General features: G+C 29.0%; 9 protein-coding genes across 9 annotated transcripts; 3 read left to right on the forward strand and 6 right to left on the reverse strand. All coding sequences in view use genetic code 12, as the record gives it.

The window, feature by feature from the left end:
- Nucleotides 1-1392: 1392 nt before the first annotated feature.
- RJT21DRAFT_118698 (uncharacterized protein) lies at nucleotides 1393-3117 on the reverse strand. The gene has a single exon (XM_064881124.1). It carries the CDS (start codon nucleotides 3048-3050, stop codon nucleotides 1449-1451), a length of 1602 nt encoding a protein of 533 aa, XP_064739376.1. The 5' UTR covers nucleotides 3051-3117; the 3' UTR covers nucleotides 1393-1448.
- Nucleotides 3118-3196: 79 nt separating this feature from the next.
- On the forward strand, nucleotides 3197-4779 carry RJT21DRAFT_20908 (uncharacterized protein). Its single transcript, XM_064883727.1, has one exon. The coding sequence runs from the start codon at nucleotides 3268-3270 to the stop codon at nucleotides 4765-4767; it is 1500 nt and encodes a 499-aa protein (XP_064739377.1). The 5' UTR covers nucleotides 3197-3267; the 3' UTR covers nucleotides 4768-4779.
- On the reverse strand, nucleotides 4780-5980 carry SET6 (Set6p). Its single transcript, XM_064883726.1, has one exon. The coding sequence runs from the start codon at nucleotides 5941-5943 to the stop codon at nucleotides 4792-4794; it is 1152 nt and encodes a 383-aa protein (XP_064739378.1). The 5' UTR covers nucleotides 5944-5980; the 3' UTR covers nucleotides 4780-4791.
- A 102-nt stretch (nucleotides 5981-6082) lies between these two features.
- On the reverse strand, nucleotides 6083-8068 carry DIP5 (Dip5p). The gene has a single exon (XM_064881125.1). It carries the CDS (start codon nucleotides 7938-7940, stop codon nucleotides 6198-6200), a length of 1743 nt encoding a protein of 580 aa, XP_064739379.1. The 5' UTR covers nucleotides 7941-8068; the 3' UTR covers nucleotides 6083-6197.
- Nucleotides 8069-9505: 1437 nt separating this feature from the next.
- SNZ1 (pyridoxine biosynthesis protein) lies at nucleotides 9506-10733 on the reverse strand. The gene has a single exon (XM_064883728.1). It carries the CDS (start codon nucleotides 10564-10566, stop codon nucleotides 9685-9687), a length of 882 nt encoding a protein of 293 aa, XP_064739380.1. The 5' UTR covers nucleotides 10567-10733; the 3' UTR covers nucleotides 9506-9684.
- A 607-nt stretch (nucleotides 10734-11340) lies between these two features.
- On the forward strand, nucleotides 11341-12208 carry SNO1 (putative pyridoxal 5'-phosphate synthase). Its single transcript, XM_064881126.1, has one exon. The coding sequence runs from the start codon at nucleotides 11394-11396 to the stop codon at nucleotides 12141-12143; it is 750 nt and encodes a 249-aa protein (XP_064739381.1). The 5' UTR covers nucleotides 11341-11393; the 3' UTR covers nucleotides 12144-12208.
- A 722-nt stretch (nucleotides 12209-12930) lies between these two features.
- Nucleotides 12931-17178, forward strand: IML1 (Iml1p). Its single transcript, XM_064881127.1, has one exon. It carries the CDS (start codon nucleotides 13144-13146, stop codon nucleotides 17113-17115), a length of 3972 nt encoding a protein of 1323 aa, XP_064739382.1. The 5' UTR covers nucleotides 12931-13143; the 3' UTR covers nucleotides 17116-17178.
- On the reverse strand, nucleotides 17147-18488 carry HOM6 (homoserine dehydrogenase). The gene has a single exon (XM_064883732.1). The coding sequence runs from the start codon at nucleotides 18256-18258 to the stop codon at nucleotides 17179-17181; it is 1080 nt and encodes a 359-aa protein (XP_064739383.1). The 5' UTR covers nucleotides 18259-18488; the 3' UTR covers nucleotides 17147-17178.
- On the reverse strand, nucleotides 18489-20256 carry EXG2 (glucan exo-1,3-beta-glucosidase). The gene has a single exon (XM_064883729.1). It carries the CDS (start codon nucleotides 20186-20188, stop codon nucleotides 18719-18721), a length of 1470 nt encoding a protein of 489 aa, XP_064739384.1. The 5' UTR covers nucleotides 20189-20256; the 3' UTR covers nucleotides 18489-18718.
- Between the last annotated feature and the right edge of the window lie 5 nt (nucleotides 20257-20261).

Genomic DNA, 20261 nt, shown 5'->3' on the forward strand with positions numbered 1-20261 from the left:
ACTCCACTTATTCCATAAATTTGACCTATATACTGAACTGTTGCTACTATAGAAAAGCACTTACTGAACTAAACGAAGCTACAAAATGTTTTGCGAGTCAATCTATAACGATAAATAATTTATTAAAAAAGTGTCTAAAACTAATACTATGTAGAAGTTATATTCTAGTTATGTTAGTAAGTTATAGCCTATTTAATAAGTAAAATCAAGTTAATGGGAACCAGTCATGGGATAAAAAAACCCCAGAAACTACCATTCACTAGTTATGTTAGTAAGATATATACACAGATTTTATCCCGAAAAGAGTTATATTCAGGTAGAATTAAAGTGAATTAATATAGAATTGAATCGGCTATTAAACGTTATTAGGTAATTAAATGAAGTGGATTTGAATTGAAATGAAGGAATATTTCTCATTATATACTCTTCAAATTATTTACAGCCATTTTTTGAACTAACTAATCATGTGTTAGTTTAATTATTTTTTACATTTATCTTACATAATTTAAGTAGGCTTCTTTTATTTGAGAGAATAACTGCTTTATCCATGTTTTAGATACTGTATCGCTCTATGTATCTAGATGATAAAGTAGAAAACTACCAGTAAACTAGTATAATATTAAGCTTGGGTCACAATTAACTGCGATTATTCTTCGTATCCTCAAGGTGATGTAGTGCGTAAGACTTAGCTGAATATTATTTAAAGTCTACTTTATGACGTTAGGGATATGGCGAAAAGATTTAAATGATTGCACTTGTACTGTACTTGTATTTACTTTATCTAAAGATTAATTACGCCGTGGTCAAATTGAAATATACTGAATAGTAATAGTTTATTCTTTTAAAGGACTCTAAGAATCTAGAAGTCATACTTATGTACTTGTGGATTGTACATCCGTATTTCTAAACAACGAATATTTATTAAACTGAAGGAAATTCTTCTAAATATTAATAGTTTTGATGGGTTTACTCTGCTTATATTCTACATTGAGCTACACTTTGTTTGGATACAAATATAAAAATATATTAACCAATGTTATATAATAAACAAAGTCACCGTCATAGTCTAGTTGTTAAATATAGACATTGATGGGAATTAATAATATAATCGTTCTGAACAATATCCTAGAGTTAGTAATATAAGCCTAAACTTCTGATTTTGGTTATTAAATTAATTAGCTGCCAACATTCAACAATGCACTAAACCCTTTTGAAGGGCATAGATGCAATGCCTCACGTTTAGGTGTCTTCCATTAAGGGATGGAACATACAAAGCCCGATGTGTAGCTCGAGGTTTCAAACAGATAGAATATATCGACTCACATAATACAAAATACATCGATTCATCGATCTTTTTTCTATTTAAAGTACCAAATTTTTGCTGTTGTCATGTACACTACAATAAAATTAGAGTGATCAATTTCTATTTTTTTTATTAACTGATAATGCTAAAATATATTTTTAGGATCGTATATATCTAACATATCATTTACATGGGCTGATTGTATATCACAATTATTAGTGAATTGTTTAATAGCATTTGATAATTGAGTACTCTCTAATAATTTATAATCTTTGTATAAAGTATCATACTCTTTTGCAACAAAAGTAGTAAAGTTATTCATTTCTTGAATTTGTTTCATTTGTTCAGTAGATTGATTCTTAAGATATTTATTTTCAAATCTTAATTTAGTTAATTCTCGTTCTAAATAATTTACCGTATTTGAATAATTATCAAGTTCTCCTTGTAATGTACTAGATGGATTCAATTCCATTTGTTGTAATTGTGCTGTCAAATTTTCTACTTCTTTCTTTAACATCTCTATAGCATCTTGATCTATACGTTGAAGTTCTTCCCAATCTATAGCTACAGTTGCTAATTTTGTCTTATTGGCTCTAGCTGCAGTCTTAATAGATTTAACTTGATTGGCATAATTTAATGTTTGATAACTTTCTTCAAAATCAATAGGAGAAACACAAAATATCATGAAACTTTTGGAATTTCCAGCAAGATTCTCTTTTAATATATAAGTTAATACAGAATCTCGGTAAGGTACAACAGTATGAGATTTTTGATTAGACTCTGATGAAAGAATATTTATACATCTTCCTAATACAGTTAATGATTTATTAATTTGTGAACCTTCTTTGATTCTATCTTGTTGACCAAATACTTTGGTTCTAGATAATCTTTCTGATCCAGCAAGATCTACAAGTTTTATATTAGAAATCATTTCTTCTTCTGCATCACCGATTTCAGTATCATCTGTCGATCCAAATTTAGTTTGTTTCAATGTTATAGTAATAATGGCATGTGATCTTGAACTCTTATCATTCATTGAAGTAGCAGCTGTTGAACGTTTGGAATTTCCTCGTTCTAAATAAGTTATAAAATCATCATAATTATTAAGAGTTGAATCAACTACATTTTCAACATATGGACCCAGAATAGGATGTTCTCTAACTTTTAATTTAATCTTATTACTATCCATTCCTAACAAATCTTTGACTTGTTCATTATATATCTCGATATATGACATTTTAACTTCACAATTAATCTTTTCCGATACTAATATCTCCTTTTGACGCATTATATCTCTAACAATTCTAGGTACTAAACCTAATTCTTCTGGTTCTCCCATCATTGTATATGTCTTTCCTGAACTAGTTTGTCCATATGCTAATAAACAAACATTATAACCTTGAAATACATGATCAATTAATTGAGGTCCAGTCTTTTGATAAAATTGTTTATTATTAGTATAATTCTCATCTGTTCTATTAAATGACCATACAGTTTCATCAAAATGATAAGTCTTATATTCTTCTCCGGGGGAATTGGATCTATTAAGTGTTTTATTCTTTTGAGAATGATAAGTTGAATCTTCTGGAATTCGTAGTATAACTTTCTTCGGAGTATCCTTTGGCATAGTAATTAAACTATCATGATTTAATTCAGAATTCAATTCTCTTGGTAAAAGAGGACGTACTCTTACCAATACTCGGATATTATTACCTGATGAGTCCTTATCTCCTTTAGTTATACTCATTGATGATTTGAATCTAATTATTAATTACTAATTACTAATTACTAATTGCTACTTTCTACTTTCTAACACTAATTAATACTGATTCACTATAAAGAAAAACTGATTCTCCAGATCAGAAAATGTAAATAAACAAACGATCTGGAAGCCCGCGACATGTTAATTTTCGGGATGAGCATTTCGTATAGTTTTCCAAAGATGAGACTAATATCAACTACCAATGGAGAACAAATCGAAATTCTTAGTATTAAACCCTTCTGTAGAAGGGGTAGATAAAGTATTAGGAAAAGCCAATATTCAACAAAGTAAAAATGGACCATTTGAAGCAGTAATTTTACTTGGAGATGTTCTACCTCATGATAAAGAAAATATTCCAACTACTAAAATGAATGTTCCAACTTATTTCTCACAAGGTATTAATGGAAGAAGTTCTGTTCTAAATGTAATTGATGATGATAAACAATTATATGATATATCTAATAATTTAACATTTATGAAATCTTTGGTAAGTATACTAAAATTACAATCAGGATTTAATATAATGACTATATCAGGTAATGCTGAAGAGAATGAAGAAGAAACCATAAAATTAGTAAGAGCAAATAAACTTCCTATAGATATTCTTGTCACATATCATTGGCCTTTAGCCATTGCTAATCAACAACAATTACATTTGGTAGGAAATCAAGTAGTGGATTCAATAGTGAAACTTGTAAAACCAAGATACCTTTTTGCTATAGGTCATGATAAGGGAAAATTTCATGAAAATCCTGTATTTACTTGGAAAAGTGGTGAAAGTACTAGATTCATAAGTTTGGGAGAAGAAGGTTCAGGTGAGAAATGGTTTTATGCATTTTCTATATCTTCTAAAATAATACCTGAAGATAAAGATAAAGTAGGAGAAAATCCTTTTGAAGTTATTTTACCAAGTTTAAAAAGATCCATTGAAGATAATTCTGAACAAATTGTTGAAATAAAGAAACCTAAAGTGGTAACACCAGATGAATGTTTCTTTTGTTTATCTAATCCAAAGACTGAAACTCATATGATTATATCTATTGCAACTCAAAGTTACTTAACTACAGCCAAGGGTCCATTAACTAAACCTAATTCAGATCTGCCATTTCCAGGACATCTTATCATTGTACCAATTGAACATATACCGACATTAAGACTGAAATGTTCTAATGTTGTTGAATCTCCTCTATATCAAGAAATTCAAAAGTATCTTTCTTCTTTACTAAAGGCATTCTTAGTAAAGAGTGATCAATATAGATTAATATCTTATGAAGTAAATAGATCAGCAAATGTTCACCATGCAATCCAAGTTATTCGTGTTCCTATCCATGTGATACCAAAATTCTCCAAATCCCTTAATTTTAGAGTTAAGGTTAATAATGAACACAACCAGCATCGTCATTCACTTGAATTTGTCAAGTATACTGATCCAAATGATCCAGCATTACTCCAAATAATTAATAATCTGGATCATATAATATTTACTATACATCTTACCGAATCAGAAGTTGAAATATATGTTTGTGAATTATCAGATCCAGCAAAACTAGTTGACTTCCAATTCCCTAGAAGAGTATTAGCAGATTTATTGTTTTTAAAAAATAGAGTATCATGGGAACGTTGTAAACAAGATAAAGTAATAGAATCTAAAGATTGTGAAGAATTTAAGAAGTTCTATCATGATTTTGATTTTACAATATAATACCTATGTACATAATATATATTATTAGATGCAGAGTTTTTCTAGATCTATGTTACATTTTTCACAACCACACTCAAAGAACCATTCGCTTAATTCTTTCCTTCTAACTATCACATTTTCATCTAAATAACTTCCATAATCAATACAAAGTTCTTCATTTGCTTGTATATCTCTCTTGGTTGTAAATGTCAAGGTATTATTTATTCTCTTTTTAATTAAATTGGGAGAACATGAATGATTAAAGTATGAGGCAGAAGGATATACACCAAATCCTAAGAATTCTTTATCTTCAGTTGGGTTTAACACTTCCGACCAAATACCAAATGCATTAGTGAGATTTCTACCTATTGTATCTCTTACTCTTTGTGGATTTATGAATGGCTGTAATTCTGGTAAACTAGTTACTTTAATAAACTTATAGATATTTATATATGAATAAAGCAAATATGGGAATTTCTCAACTTTTTCAGTTTCACTGGACTGTAAGATTTCAAAGAGTTCAAGTTCACGTTTCATTAATTCATCAGATTGTATATCTTCTAGGTATTTATTGGGAGTTGTAGTTAAAGTCAGTAGTTTAAACCTTTGAAAGAGTACTCCAACAACGTACTTGATTTCTAAATATTCACTATCATTGATTTGAGGTATTTGATTACTTCTTTTAGCTGGTTTCATAGCATTCAATTTATCTTCCCACTCTTCTACATGGTTCCATTCTTGTACTATAATTTGATCTAGATCCTGATTCTTGGGTGGTTCCTTTAATTCTAGGTCGAATTTACCAAGACTATTGAGATAATGCTTTTCTATTAATAATAAACTGGTTTGATATATATCATTCACATCTTGACTAATAAAACTCTCTTTACACTCTTCAGAACAGAAAAATATAGAACAAGTATCCTTACCATACTTCTTTGATATTTTTGACTTTAAAATTTTTCCATTAAAATAGTTAAAACAATAATTACAACATTCCTTTTTAAATGGTTTCGTTACTGAATGACTTATAGGGCGTTGACATCTTAGTATAACGGTATCTTTCGGTATATCGTGATATGTAAAACATCCACGACCTCCATATTTTGTTTTGCTTACTTTGAAATACGGTGAAATATTATTTAATACGATATCTTCATCCACCTGAAGTGGTATATAAGCTTCATCGACTGTCATTTACTTGTTCTGACTTGCTTATAAAGTTTCACTTGCATTAGCAATATTTCAAAAAGTTAGCAGCATCATCGCGACTTTTTTGACACATGGCTGCTACTTGTGTCGATGTCGTACTATTTTTTTTTACACCCAAATAAAATTAATTATTTCATTTATTACATTATTACATTAAATTAACCCTAAATCTAATTATACAAAATGCGATTCATGCAACTTTACAAGAGAGAAATAAACAGGATAGGTTTAAATATAAATTAAAATAACCATCCAAGGAATTTTTCGTAAAACCATTCTTTGTCGAACATTTTACCTTCAGCTTCTCTACGAGCTTTTCTTTCTTGATCTTCTTGCTTGAAGATTTCAGCTTCTGCATCAATAACATCCTTAAAAGTATGTAAATCAACTTCAGATGATGGAATCCATTTTGTTTTAAAATACAATTTGTAACCAACAAACATTATTACAAAGACTGGAAGAACTATATAACCAGTAATAAAAGTCTTGTAAGTGAATGGTTTACCAAGGAATACAGTGAAATTCTTAAGAAGGATGACAAGCACACAAATAGTTAATGCAAAGTATGAACCATATGGTTGTAATGGAGATTTATAAGCTAAATCTCTAGTTCTATCAATACCTTGAGCTTTACAAGCTTGCATAAATCTAATATGGATGACTAAAATACAGGACCAAGCAATTAAACCAGTTAAACTGACAACATTAACAAAATAAGTGAAGATCTGAGCAGAACTACTAGAAACAGTCATGTATGCTAATAAAGTGAAGGCAAAATTTAAGGCAATACCATAGTATGGTACTCCTCTTTTACTAGTCTTTGTGAAGAACTTTGGGGCGTAACCTGCCACAGCCAAAGAATAAATAGTTCTTGAACAAACATACATATCTGAATTAGCAGCAGAAAGAACGAATAATAAAATACAAGCATTAATAACATGATCTAATCCGTTAATTCTTGCATTCTTGATAGCAATAACAAATGGTGATGCACTAGCAGAGTTACCTGAAGCACTTAATAATAATGGATCATTGGCTGCAACACACATACCGAGGAATAAAATAGATAAAATGTAAAACACTAAGATACGATAGAAAGTTAATTTGATAGCCTTAGGAATAGAACGTCTTGGGTTTCTAGTCTCACTAAAAGTGATACCCACCAATTCAGTACCTAAATATGCGAATACAGCAGTAACTAAAACTGATACGAAAGAAACAAATCTACCCAATGAACCTTCTATTAATAAGTCTTTTGATTTATCTGAATATTCTAAAAATGCACCTGGATCTCTCCAATATCTGAATCCTAATCTGTCATGGGTTGGACCACCACCTAAGGCAATGATGAACATAAGAAGAATTACCCCCAAACATGTTAAAACTTTCAAAGTGGACAAATAAAATTCTATTTCACCAAAAAATCTAACACCTAAAAGATTGACGATCAAGATAATGATTAAAAAAATTGTAATCCATACTCCCGGATTCAACCTTTCTTTACTAACCCAGTATTGGACTGTTAAAGAACCTGCCACTAACTGATTTGCTGGTAAAATTAAATATTTGAATAAATAAACATAACCACATGCAAATCCTAATGCATCATCAACATATCTTTGACCGTAATTGGCAAACCCATTAAGGGGAACGAAAGTTGCAACTTCTCCTAATCCACTCATGACCATAAATACAACCATACCAATAAGACCATATGCAATAAAAATAGCACCTGGTCCAGCTTGTCTAAGAGCAGAACCAGTTCCAATAAGAAGACCAGTACCTAAGGCACCACCAATGGCAATCATTGTAGTGTGACGAGAGTCAAGTCCTTTTCTAAGTTGATGACCTTCTTTAAGGTTAATAAATTCTGGATTTGATTTAGCAACATAGAGATCATAGTCTTCAGTGTGTCTAGAGATGACAGAAGTCAAATCATCAGGAGAGGATATTTGCTTTTCAGCATCTTTTTCGAATAACATTATATTACAAAGAATACTAATAATATAAAGATTACAATTAAAGATTATCTGAAAGAAATTGAAACAAAATTACAATTCAATAATTAGAGAAATATTTATGTTTAAATAATCTTGGGCCGACTGGCAAGAAATATGTGGAGAGATGATTACTAGAACGATACGAAGAAAATCAGTAAAAATCTTTATAAATGAAAACACAAATTCAAGACTATTATCCAATTTCTAAATAAGAAAATCAACTCCGGGCTACTGCTCCATCTGCACAATGAGATTGAACAATAAAGTAAGAATAATTGTTACTATAGCATCCATCGCACTAATTGCAAAAAGATAACCAAGTCATTATTTATTTTTATGCTCTTTTCTTTTTGTGGAATTTATAAAGTTTAGCAGGGCCAAGAAAAATACCACCTAAGCAATTCGAGAATGCCCTTAAGGACATTAAAAGTATATAGTTTATTTAAAAATCGCCGTGTCAAGAACATTCGAGGCAATTGGTCAGGAATTTTATTTCTTGGTCTAATGTTTATATATTTAGGGTTATTAGCGATAAGGACCGAAATTAACGAAATCATTGCAGTAATTGAAGAAACATAGCTGATTTTTTTGAGAACCTGATGATTTAACGATCTTTTGAGAAACAGCGATTTCTTTGGGTATCAGAATGTGGCTGGAACAATTTTCGAAATATTCGCTCATATCTATCAAAGAGATAATGATCTTATTTTTATAACTATTGTTATGACTTGTTGCTTATCTATGAATTCCAATTCATATTTCCACCTCTCTCATTTTGAACAGATGTCATCTAGTAATTTCGTATCAAATTAGTCCGTAATGTATTTTGTGTAAAGGCAACGTTTAATGGCTTTTTTTTCTTGTCTTTTTTATTTTATCATAATAATTCCAGAACGAAGAGGTAGTGATCTCTTATCTTATCTTAGCTACCGTATTCTTGACAGTTTTGCAATTACTTGTCATTCACAGCCTCTCTGGAACTTAATTGAGTTTACTTCAATTCTGGAGAAGTTGAGGAGATCACATTGAGAATGAATATCCGCTCATCCTGTTGCATTTTTCATTTATGTAAACGAAGTGGCTTGCCCCATTTACCCCACCTATTGGGCTTGCTTGCATTAAAAGTAGAATGGCATCAGAACTTTATTTTCGAAGCGCACGGCATATTTATTAATTTCACTTGCATATACCGTTGAAATAAATCTATAATCTCGGTGCTTAATACCACAATATACTACACCATAACATACCATATTCTACAAGTGGTCCATATTTAATTAATGATTCTGTATTGTTCCACTGAAGACAAGAAATTCTTTGATTATTTAGATTTATTTTATATTTGAATCTGTTATTCCGATCTTGCACGGCGAAATTAGTAGATCCCTTACTCTTGGAGAATCCGGAGTGCAATTGCTTGATGGCAGAATTAAGCAAACTTTTAACGTCTATAAGCTTTTTAGCGACACCATAAACTAAATAAAACGTATTCTGGTCATCGTTTATTTCTCGAACCAGTCACGTAAAAACTATAGAATCGCTTAATTAATATTTCTAATACAGGCTTGATAATCTGGTCCGATTTATAAATTCTAATTAAATATGTACTACTTTTCGTTTCGTATTTTAAATATTTTTCATGTATGTATTTCAGATCTATAAATATTTAACAATAATGTTCATTTATTTATGGTTGCAAACTTCTTGAGATTTATCAATTTCATCTTTAACGGTTGGCTAAGATAGGTTGCCCAGCTTTCTTAATTGATTCAATACTAACTCCAGACATTAATTCACCCAAATCAGTAGAATATTCTAAGATCTTGAGTGGGTCTTCAAAGTTGGTGGTAGCATTAACAATTGCTTTTGCTAATTTTTCAGGATTATTTGATTTGAAAATACCTGAACCAACAAAAACACCATCACATCCTAATTGCATTAATAAGGCAGCATCAGCTGGTGTTGCAACACCACCAGCAGCAAAGTTGACGACTGGTAATTTTTTTAATTCAACAACTTCTTTTAATAATGAAACAGGGACTCTTAATTCTTTTGCATATTTTTCAAAATCTTCTTCAGTCTTTAAAGTTTCGCTGGCTTTCTTGATCTCTCCTCTAATTTTCTTAATATGTTTAACAGCTTCTGAAACATCACCAGTTCCAGCCTCACCTTTTGTTCTAATCATAGCAGCACCTTCATTAATTCTTCTCAAAGCTTCACCTAAATCCTTAGCTCCACAAACAAATGGAACACCAAATTCAGACTTGGAAATATGATCACTCCAATCAGCAGGAGTTAAGACTTCACTTTCATCGATATAATCTATTTCTAATGCTTCTAATATTTGAGCTTCTACAGTGTGACCAATTCTAACTTTTGCCATAACTGGGATAGAAACAGCTTCCATGATTTCTTTAATCATTTTTGGATCTGACATTCTACATACTTTACCACTAGCTCTCATATCAGCAGGAATCTTTTCAAGTGCCATAACAGCACATGCTCCAGCTCTTTCTGCTATTTTTGCTTGTTCTGCAGTAACAACATCCATAATGACTCCACCCTTTAACATTTGGGCTAAACCAGCCTTAATTTTGAATTCGCTCATTGTATATTTCTATTCTTACTAATTAATTACTAGTGAATTTAAATCAATTGAAAACAAATAAAATTAAGTTATTGAGATTAATAAAGTTAGCTTATAAATAACAAAGTCAAGAGATCAATTACTGAAAAATTTCAATTAGTCACAGATTAAGTAACTAAAAAAGTATGTAACTTCTGAAATAAGTAAGACACGACGAGCTACAATTACCGGGAGACGAGCCCCTCTAATTTGCGACAAGATCGGTACTGCTAATCGCATAAAGTAAATGTTCAATAATAAACAGCTAAGCCAAATAAAATAACTTGGCCGTTTGAGGTGTCTTGCGTAAATGCAAAATGAGTAATTTTTTGACTTCGGTGCGTATAGAGAGCAAGTTAAATGCATATGCTAACAAATTCGGCTAGAACATTACATAGCTCTTTTTGTTATTGATAGATGATTATTCTAAGCAAAGTTATTAATTACAATAAAGCAATCATCCTAAATGAGACTCTAACATCCAATAATTATTCCCAATTCCTAATGTATAAGTCAAATATATATAATTGGTTATTGCGTCATAATTGTAAAAAGAAGTTTCCTGGAGAAAAGTCGCAGCATAATTATCAGTAAGAGAACAAGAGTTCAGAGTCAAAATGGATCTCATACCGCTAAAAAAAACTAAAAGGGACCTGTAAGCGCTTATCAGAAAAATCACAAATCATACTGTACAATAGTGAGTAATACTCAATTGAAGCTAATAATTTTTCAGACAGGGTAATTGAAATATATATGATTTTCTAATTAATCTCTATAGTATCTTAAACAAACTAACTATCAAATCAACCATGACAACATCTAAGGATATAATCTTAGGAGTGTTGGCATTACAGGGAGCCTTTAAGGAACATTTGGAATATTTTCAAAAAGTAATTGAAGGTAATCCTGAGCAATATAGTAAATATAATTTTAAATTCATTGAAGTTAGAACTCCAGAAGAATTAGAACAATGTGATTCATTGGTTATACCTGGAGGTGAAAGTACTTCAATTTCATTAATTGCAGAAAGAACTCAAATGTTACAACCTTTACTTGATTTTGTTAAAGATGAATCAAAATCAGTTTGGGGGACTTGCGCAGGGTTAATATTTTTATCTAAACAATTAAAGAATGGGAAAGTTGGACAAAAATTATTAGGAGCATTAAATGTTCAAGTTGTAAGAAATGCCTTTGGAAGACAAGTTAATTCATTTGAATCTCATTTAGATTTCAGTTCATTCATTAAAGATTGTCATGATTTCCCAGCTGTATTTATTCGAGCTCCTGTAATAGATGAAATTCTTGATCAAGATAATATTAATAATTCTATTAATGATCCTACTATAACCAAATCTTCAAATAATTATAATAATAAATCACCTGTAAAAGTATTATATAGTTTAGATAATTTCGATAACAATAATAATCATTTAATTGTGGCAGTAAGGCAAGGAAGAAAACTTGGAACTTCTTTTCATCCTGAACTAGCCACCAAAGATTATAGATTTCATAAATGGTTTATAGATGAGTTTGTTTTAGGTTCTGATCGTTATATATAATTATATATAATATAATAATTATATATAGAATTAATGTATAGAATAGAATTAATGAATAGAATTAATGTATCGAATTAATGTATAGAGTTAATGAAATAATGTAGGTGCAAAATTTGGACGGAGAAAAAAATCTACATGAGCCGATCGTAGTTAATTAGGCCATAGTTAAATATTTAACTTTAACATTTTAGTCAATTGAACTAAATATTAACATTGGAATTCCAGGAAATGTCCGTAGTGTAGTGAGACTAGATCTTAGAAAAGTGTATACAAATCTAATAAAATGCAGCATCCTCGATTGTTCAACTCTCAATCGAATTCTCGGCTAAAACCATCATCATCCTCATCAATTAATTCAAATCCTAATTCAGTCCATTCATCACCTCAGTTAAATAGATCTCAATCTAATTCACGATTGAAGAGTCCTATGGGTGCCAACCAAGCTTCATTGATAGTTGGTTCAACCTCAGGTTCATCCCCTTCAAGTTTTATGAATAGAAATATAGGTAATACTATAACAATAGGTAGAAAGGATAATTCTAATCAACATGATATTCATAATAATATTAATAATATTAATAATCCTCGAAATAATCTATTCAATCAAAGTATATCCACTCTTAATATTAATTCAAGTAATAATGATTCAATTAAATCTATTCATTCAGAACAACCAATACAAGAATATCAAGAAAATCGAGATCCTATTCAATTAACTGTATGGTTTCATGAATTAAGAGCTTCTGAAGAAGATGTAATTATTGATTCAAATGCTCTCCCTGGAGGAGTAAAAATTGGTCAAATATATGAATTACAACTGTTAGAATTAGAAAAATCAAAAAAATTATTATTTGTAGTTAATAATCGAAATATAAGAGATAAACAAGATGATAATGTTAGTGTTAATATTTCAATTGATTCTCCTCAATTAGAAACTCAAAATATTAATACATCTAAGTCTAAATTACAAATTTCATTAATATCTTCATTACAAAAACTTATGGATTTACCACCAAGAAGTTTAATACAAATTAAACAAATAATTGATATTAAATTAGTTGAAGTTGATTCAATTGAAATCTTTATTAAAGATGTTAATCTTTCAAGAGATTCAATGTGGAATTTTTCATCTAATTTAGTAAATACTTGTGCATATATTAATAAAAGATTAATATTTTTACTGAATAGATGTGGAATTGTTAAAGCAATTTATAAAAATGGTAAGAAAATCTTTTCAGGATATATTGGTAAAAGAACTAAAATTATATTTCGATCAGAAAGTGCCAAATTAACTGTATTAGTTCAATTATCAAGAGAAATGTGGAATTTTGAAGAAAATGGAGAAATTATGTTTCATAAACTTGTAAATAATTTATTTCCAAAGATATTTAAAAGATGGAGAGATAAACATACTCATCATTCAATTACAATAGTATTATTTACTAGTGTTGATTTAACTGATATACCATGGATGACATTAAATCAAGGTGAAAGACCTAATAATAGAAGAGATTATTATCGAGTAGTTGTTGATCAAGTTAATATATCTCAATGGGATAAAATAATGGCTAATTTAAGACTTGAATTTGCAAATTTTAAACGAGATATTATGTTAGAACAAAGAGAAAATTATCAATATTCTTTAGAAGGTGAACCTTTACCATCAGTTAAAGGAAATATTCTTGAAGCAATTAATCTTGCAACTTCAATGGCTTGTAGTAGATTTATAAATACTGATTTAAAACATTCATTAAATCATTTTATGATTGTAACTCCTGGGACAGGATTATTTGATGTTGATTATCAATTAATGTTAGAAACAAGTAAAAAACTTTCAAGTATTGATAGTGGATTAGATATAATTTGTTTAAGTCAACCTCCTTTACATATAGTACCATTATTTAGATATAATAATGGAGGTATAATTAATCATTGTGTACCAAATTGGTGTGATATTTCATTTTTTAAAGATTCAAATCAAATTTCTAATCAATGGATGCCAAGATGTAAAATTTATGAATTACAAATGATGGGAGTTATGGAAAATAATCGTAATGATGTAAGAATTGAGAGACTTCATTTTTCAAATAAATCAAAACCATTACTTGAATTTATGGATGATTATGATAATAATACTTTTAACAAAATAAATACTCTAAAACCATTAGAGAAAGATATAAATAAATTTCAATTAAGAAATGTTAAACTGAATTCAACAATTTCTGTAAAGGATTCTAAGGCAACTTTATCATTAATTTTTAATGCAAAGACAACTTTATTACCTACTACTCAAGCTACATCATCAACTTCTTCTGCTTTAGGAACTGTAACTCATGCTAGTAATGATGTTTCAGCTCTTTCATCATTATATACTTTAAATAAAAATGTTGATGATAAAGTAATAATATCTCGATCTAGAAGTATAACTCCGGTATCAACCATTAGAGGTATTGATAGTATTACTAAGGAAGTAAAATCAAGACAACAATTAGATACCAATAATTCAACAAGTTCTCATAGTACTCATAGTATTCATCGTCAACCAGCTACATCAACTGTAATCAATAGAAAAATAAATCCAAAACGAAGATCTCAAAGTAAAGGTTCAGGAAGTAATTTAAGTTCTTCTGAAGAATTAGATAAATCAACTGATTTATTTTGGACAGAAATTTCTAATCCATCAAAAGATTTAAATGCAGAAACAATTATTCATGCTAAAGTAAGTAGATGGACAAATGTTTTCCCTAATAATGTAGAAAGGAAAATTATAAAATGGAAATCTTTTGGATCTCCAGCAGCATTACCAATAACTACATTATTATTTCCTACTGCCAATCAACTTGAAACAGAATATACTTTTCAAATTTATTCTGTACTGTTAAATGATGAAAATTATTTAGAACTTAAAACGACTCATGAATTAATGAGAGAAATGATTCAATTAAGATTATTACTTGGATTTCAAATATGTTATGGAGATGTAGTAAAAAAAGTTGAATCTGAAAGAAAATCAGGTGGAAGTGCAGAAAGTTTAATTAAATATTTTCCTAGTATTGGTAATAGTCTTGGATCAAGAATTTATATGAATTTAGATAATGAAATTCATAGAATTCATTGTGATTATAATGGAAATTTAAATGTTCAATTATATAGGCGAACTGAAGATACTGAACAAAATAAAATCCATTTAGGATCTAATAGAATTACTAGTTATTTCCCATTAATTAGAACTAGATATGTTGATGAATATTCTCGAGCTAGAATTGATTGTATTAATCTGAAACCTCAAACTTATAATTGGAATCAATTTGATCAATATTTAGCCGGATTTGAAGATGCAATGCCAGAATCAAATAAGGAATTCTTTAAAATGAAATTTGTTATAATGCCAGCTCCAATATCAAAAAATTCATTCTTTATTTCTAATGAAAATCTTAGTGATGAAGAAATTCGAGTTGAAGGATTACGGAAATTAATTGCTCATCTTGAAAAGAGTAAATATATTAGAGGTGAAGATAAATTTAAAAAGATTAAAGCTAAAGAATCTACTCCTGATATTGTATTTTATACTGGTAATTTATATGATTTTCTTAATGAAGAAGCAGAAAATTATGATATAACTGGTAATCAACCAGCATTATTAATTCCTGAAAATATGAGATTTAATAAAAGTATTAAATTAATTGATTTATCTCAAGAATTACAAAGTCCAACTGGAGTTAGATTAGTTGATAGAACTTGGCATTTTAAACGTCATTTACATTGTTTTCTTGGAAATGAACTTGTTTCATGGTTATTAGAATGTTTTGAAGATATTGATACTCGAGAAGAAGCAACAATTTATGGACAAAGTTTATTAAATAAAAAAATGTTTAAACATGTAGAACTGAGACATGGACTTTTAGATGGATATTATTTTTATGAATTTGAAGATGAATATATTGATAAAGATTATAAAGAATCTCAAAAATTAGGATGGTTTAGTAAAAAGAAATCTTCAAGTGGAAATGATAAAAGTGATAGTGGATCAAATACTCCAATACCTGGTACACCAATTTATACCAGAAATAATTCTGATACAGAATCAATGTCATCACCTAATATACCAATTGAAAATTTTGATTTAAAAAAATTAAATTCAAGTAATTTAATAACTAATGAATCATCAGATGTATCATCAATGGGAGGAGGTTCATTAAATCAAGGTAAGAAAAGAAAGAAATTTATATTAAGTAAATCAATTAAAATTAATGTTGATCAATTAAATAAATCTTATAGACCAGAAATTCTTACAGTTCATTATGATAAAGTTCATAATCCTGAACATTGTTATCATATTAGATTACAATGGTTAAATGTTTCAACTAAATTTATTGATGAAACTATAACAACTTGGTCAAGATTATGTGATAGACATGGATTAAAACTTGTTGAAACTCCTTGGAAAGAATTATGTACGATTCCACAAATTAATCCATTTCATTCATTTGTTGAAATAAAATTTTCTGTTAATCCATGGTTAGATGATGAATTTATTGATCCAAGAATTATTAAAATAAATAAATTTTATTATCATTTTTACTTTTTAAAAAAATGTGAATTCTTATTAGATAATCGAGCTTCATTATTCTTTCAAAGAGAAAATATTGATATATCTTATAGTTGGGGTAAACCATCATTTCAATATGCTCAATATATTCATAAAACTGGTACTTATATTGTGGAATTAAGAGATAATGGAGATTTCTTTGTAGCTCCAAATAATGTTCATGTGGTTAGATCAAATTCAAATATAACAAATATTTCAGAAAATGATAAATTAAATAATTTAGATTCTCAAGCAGTAATGTTAAATTTTAGATCAGCTTGTCAAAATGCTGAATTTTTAAGATCTTTATTTAGAGAAGCAAAACAAGTTTGGAGAGAAGAATATCTGGCAGAAATATTACCAGCTGATTTAAATGAAATTTAATTTATAATTAAATGTATTATATATATATATATATAGTTATTATTAATAGATTAAATCATCTATCTAATTGGCAATTCTTTCAGCAATTTTAATAGTATCAGCAAGAACTCCATGAGCAGTAATTTCTGCTCCTGCTCCTGCACCTTGAATAATTAAAGGATTAACATATCTTTGAGTTTTAATAGAAACAACATTATCACTACCCTTTAATGAAGCAAATGGATGATCAAATGCATACTTTCCAATACCAACAGAAACCTTATTATCTTTAACATCAACTTGACCAATAAATCTTAAAACTTTACCTTCAGCAAAAGCTTCATCTTTAACTTTTTGAATTTCTGAATCATATTCAGGTAATTTCTCTAAGAATTCATTAGCACTTTGAATTCCTTCTAATTGTTTTGGAATTAATGAATCAACTGGGAAAGAAGTTGGAGATTTTACTTCAAGTCCAGAAATTCTAGCTAAAATAGTAACTTTTCTTGCCACATCTAAACCATTTAAATCATCTCTTGGATCTGGTTCAGTATAACCAAGTTTTTTAGCAACTTTAACAACATCAGAAAATTTCACATCTGATTTTTCAGATGTTGAAAATTCATTAAATATATAAGATAAAGTACCTGAAAAGATTCCTTCAATTTTTTCAACTTTATCACCAGTAGTAATTAAATCTTTTAATGGACCAATAATTGGTAATGCTGCACCAACAGTTGCTTCATGATAAACTAAACCAGAACCTGGTAATTCAGCATTTTTAAATATTTCATTCCAAACTGATATATCAGATGAGAAAGCCTTTTTATTTGGAGTAGCAATTGAGATACCTTCCTTTATAAAAGTTGGATAAAAATCAGCAATAGCAACACTTGAAGTATTATCAACTAAAATTGATGGTTTGGCAGATTCTTTTAAATATTTAACTAATTCATCAAGACTTAATGGAGTTTGAGTTGGTGCAGTAGCATAAGTAGATAAATCTACTGGATCATAGGATTTTGAGAATAATGCTTCTTCAGAACTTTTAGCTAAATAAATAACATTAAAATGAATTGAATGTTTCAAATTCTTTAATTGTCCAAGGAATGCAGATCCAACTACTCCTGAACCAATTATAGCTACGTTAACTGATCTACTCATTTTTAAATTATACTTATACCGGTTTAATTATAACTGAAAAATTTTGGAGCTTTGAATTCTTTTGTGGAGTCATAAAGGCCTTTATCGGGCATAGAATTTCACGTGACTGGTTTTCTTCTTTAAATAATCTCGGAAGTCAGCTTTGCCCTCGAAATGGATTTCCGGTTCAAAGGGAATAGCATGAGTAAAGTCTTGGCCCACTGAATCCTTTCATACATTAACAAATACTACACTAGAGTTAATATTTGAATTATTCACATTTTAGTCATTTTAAAATACCCTTCTAGTGAGGAAAAACTGATCAATTTTGCAAGAAATTTACTGAAAATGAATAAATTGTGTTTCTTTCTTTGCGAAAGTAAATTAAGGTTTTTTATGAAGCTAATTGTTGCTACAAATAAAGAAGAAATATTCATTATTTGAGATTTTTTGCAGCTAATTGAATGTATATCTAAATCTATTATATTATAAACCAAGAAATAACCAAGGAAAGTATTATAGTCTTGTACGATATTGAAAGTAGTGACGACCCATTCATTGCTTGAGCATCAGTATCGGTTCCATTATCTATGTAGGTAAAATTATCTAAAGGTTGTGGCATTAATTCTAATTCTACCAATTTTTGAAAGTCCCATTCAATACTAGTCTCTGTTTTAAAACACCAAAATATCCATCCATTGGTATATCTATTATATTGATCAATTTGCATTTCTATAAATTTTCTAGTATTTTTCTTTTGTTGTTTTGACCATTTTGAAAAATTATTAATATTTGAACAACTACCTATTTTAGTCATATTATAAGGAGGTTCACCAGCATATCTTGCCCCTAATCCTACTCCATTTAACCAAGGGGTACAGTCAGTTAATGCTGCTGACCATTCTCCTACGACTGCAGGATGACTTGATAATTCATGTTCAATTGATTGGGCAAAATTCTTAATATTCAGTAAATGTTGAGTAATATTAGAATCAACAACTGATCCAAATACTTCATAATGATGATGATCTATAAGTATATTGTAAAGGTTAGTTCCAGTTCCATTACTATTACTATTACTATTGCTATTGTTGGAATTTATAAATATTTGTCCATCATTCATAAAGTAATTATAATATCCAATCGGTTGAAATCCATCTTGAATAACTATAGTATTATTCAAGGTTTGAATATTTCTTGCATCAACATAAGTTTGTTGATAAAACAGAAGTAATTTCTTCATTGATAAACTAGGAGTATAAGGTTCATTGACTACTTCTATACCTAAAATAGTATCATTATATTGTTCAGCAAATTCTCCTGTACCATATTTTTCATAAATTTGATTCAATACTTGATAAGTAACATTAAGATATTCTGTTTCATTAAACCAACCAGGATAACCAATATCTCTAAATCCAGAATTATCAAATCCATTTTGAGAACCTGGTGTACCATGTAAATCTATCCAAACTTTTAAATCATTATTTTTTGCCCAACCTAATGCTTTATCGAGATAATCTTGTGCCCCCATTACATATGGATCATCATCTAATTTTTGAAATGCCCAATAACCAATTGGTATTCTAACCATATTTAAACCATAATCTTTTATTTGAGCAAAATCATCTTCTGTATAAAACGTTTCCCAATGTTGAGTTAAACGTGCACTTGCTTCTTCTTGACCCAAATATTTACAATAATGATATTCATCAACTGGAATATCAGATTCAGTTTCATTTATAGTAGAATTAAATGCTAAAAATAACGAAGGAGTAATATATGGTTCTAATAAAAGCCATCCACCAATTGCTATCCCCTTATATTGAAAATTATTAGAGTTATATTGAGATTGAATTATCAGATTATTTAATTGTATGGCGGCAGAACAACATGTATGCCATAACGATAAAATTATAATGAAGCGAATGTACAGAACTGAATAGTTCATAATTACCCGATGTACAGGACTTTTATTAGAGATAGTAATATATATTTTATTTTAAACTGCTAAATACTAAATT

Source organism: Scheffersomyces amazonensis (genome assembly GCF_036850825.1).
Source record: "Scheffersomyces amazonensis strain UFMG-HMD-26.3 chromosome Unknown RJT21scaffold_2, whole genome shotgun sequence".
NCBI lineage: Eukaryota > Fungi > Ascomycota > Pichiomycetes > Serinales > Debaryomycetaceae > Scheffersomyces > Scheffersomyces amazonensis.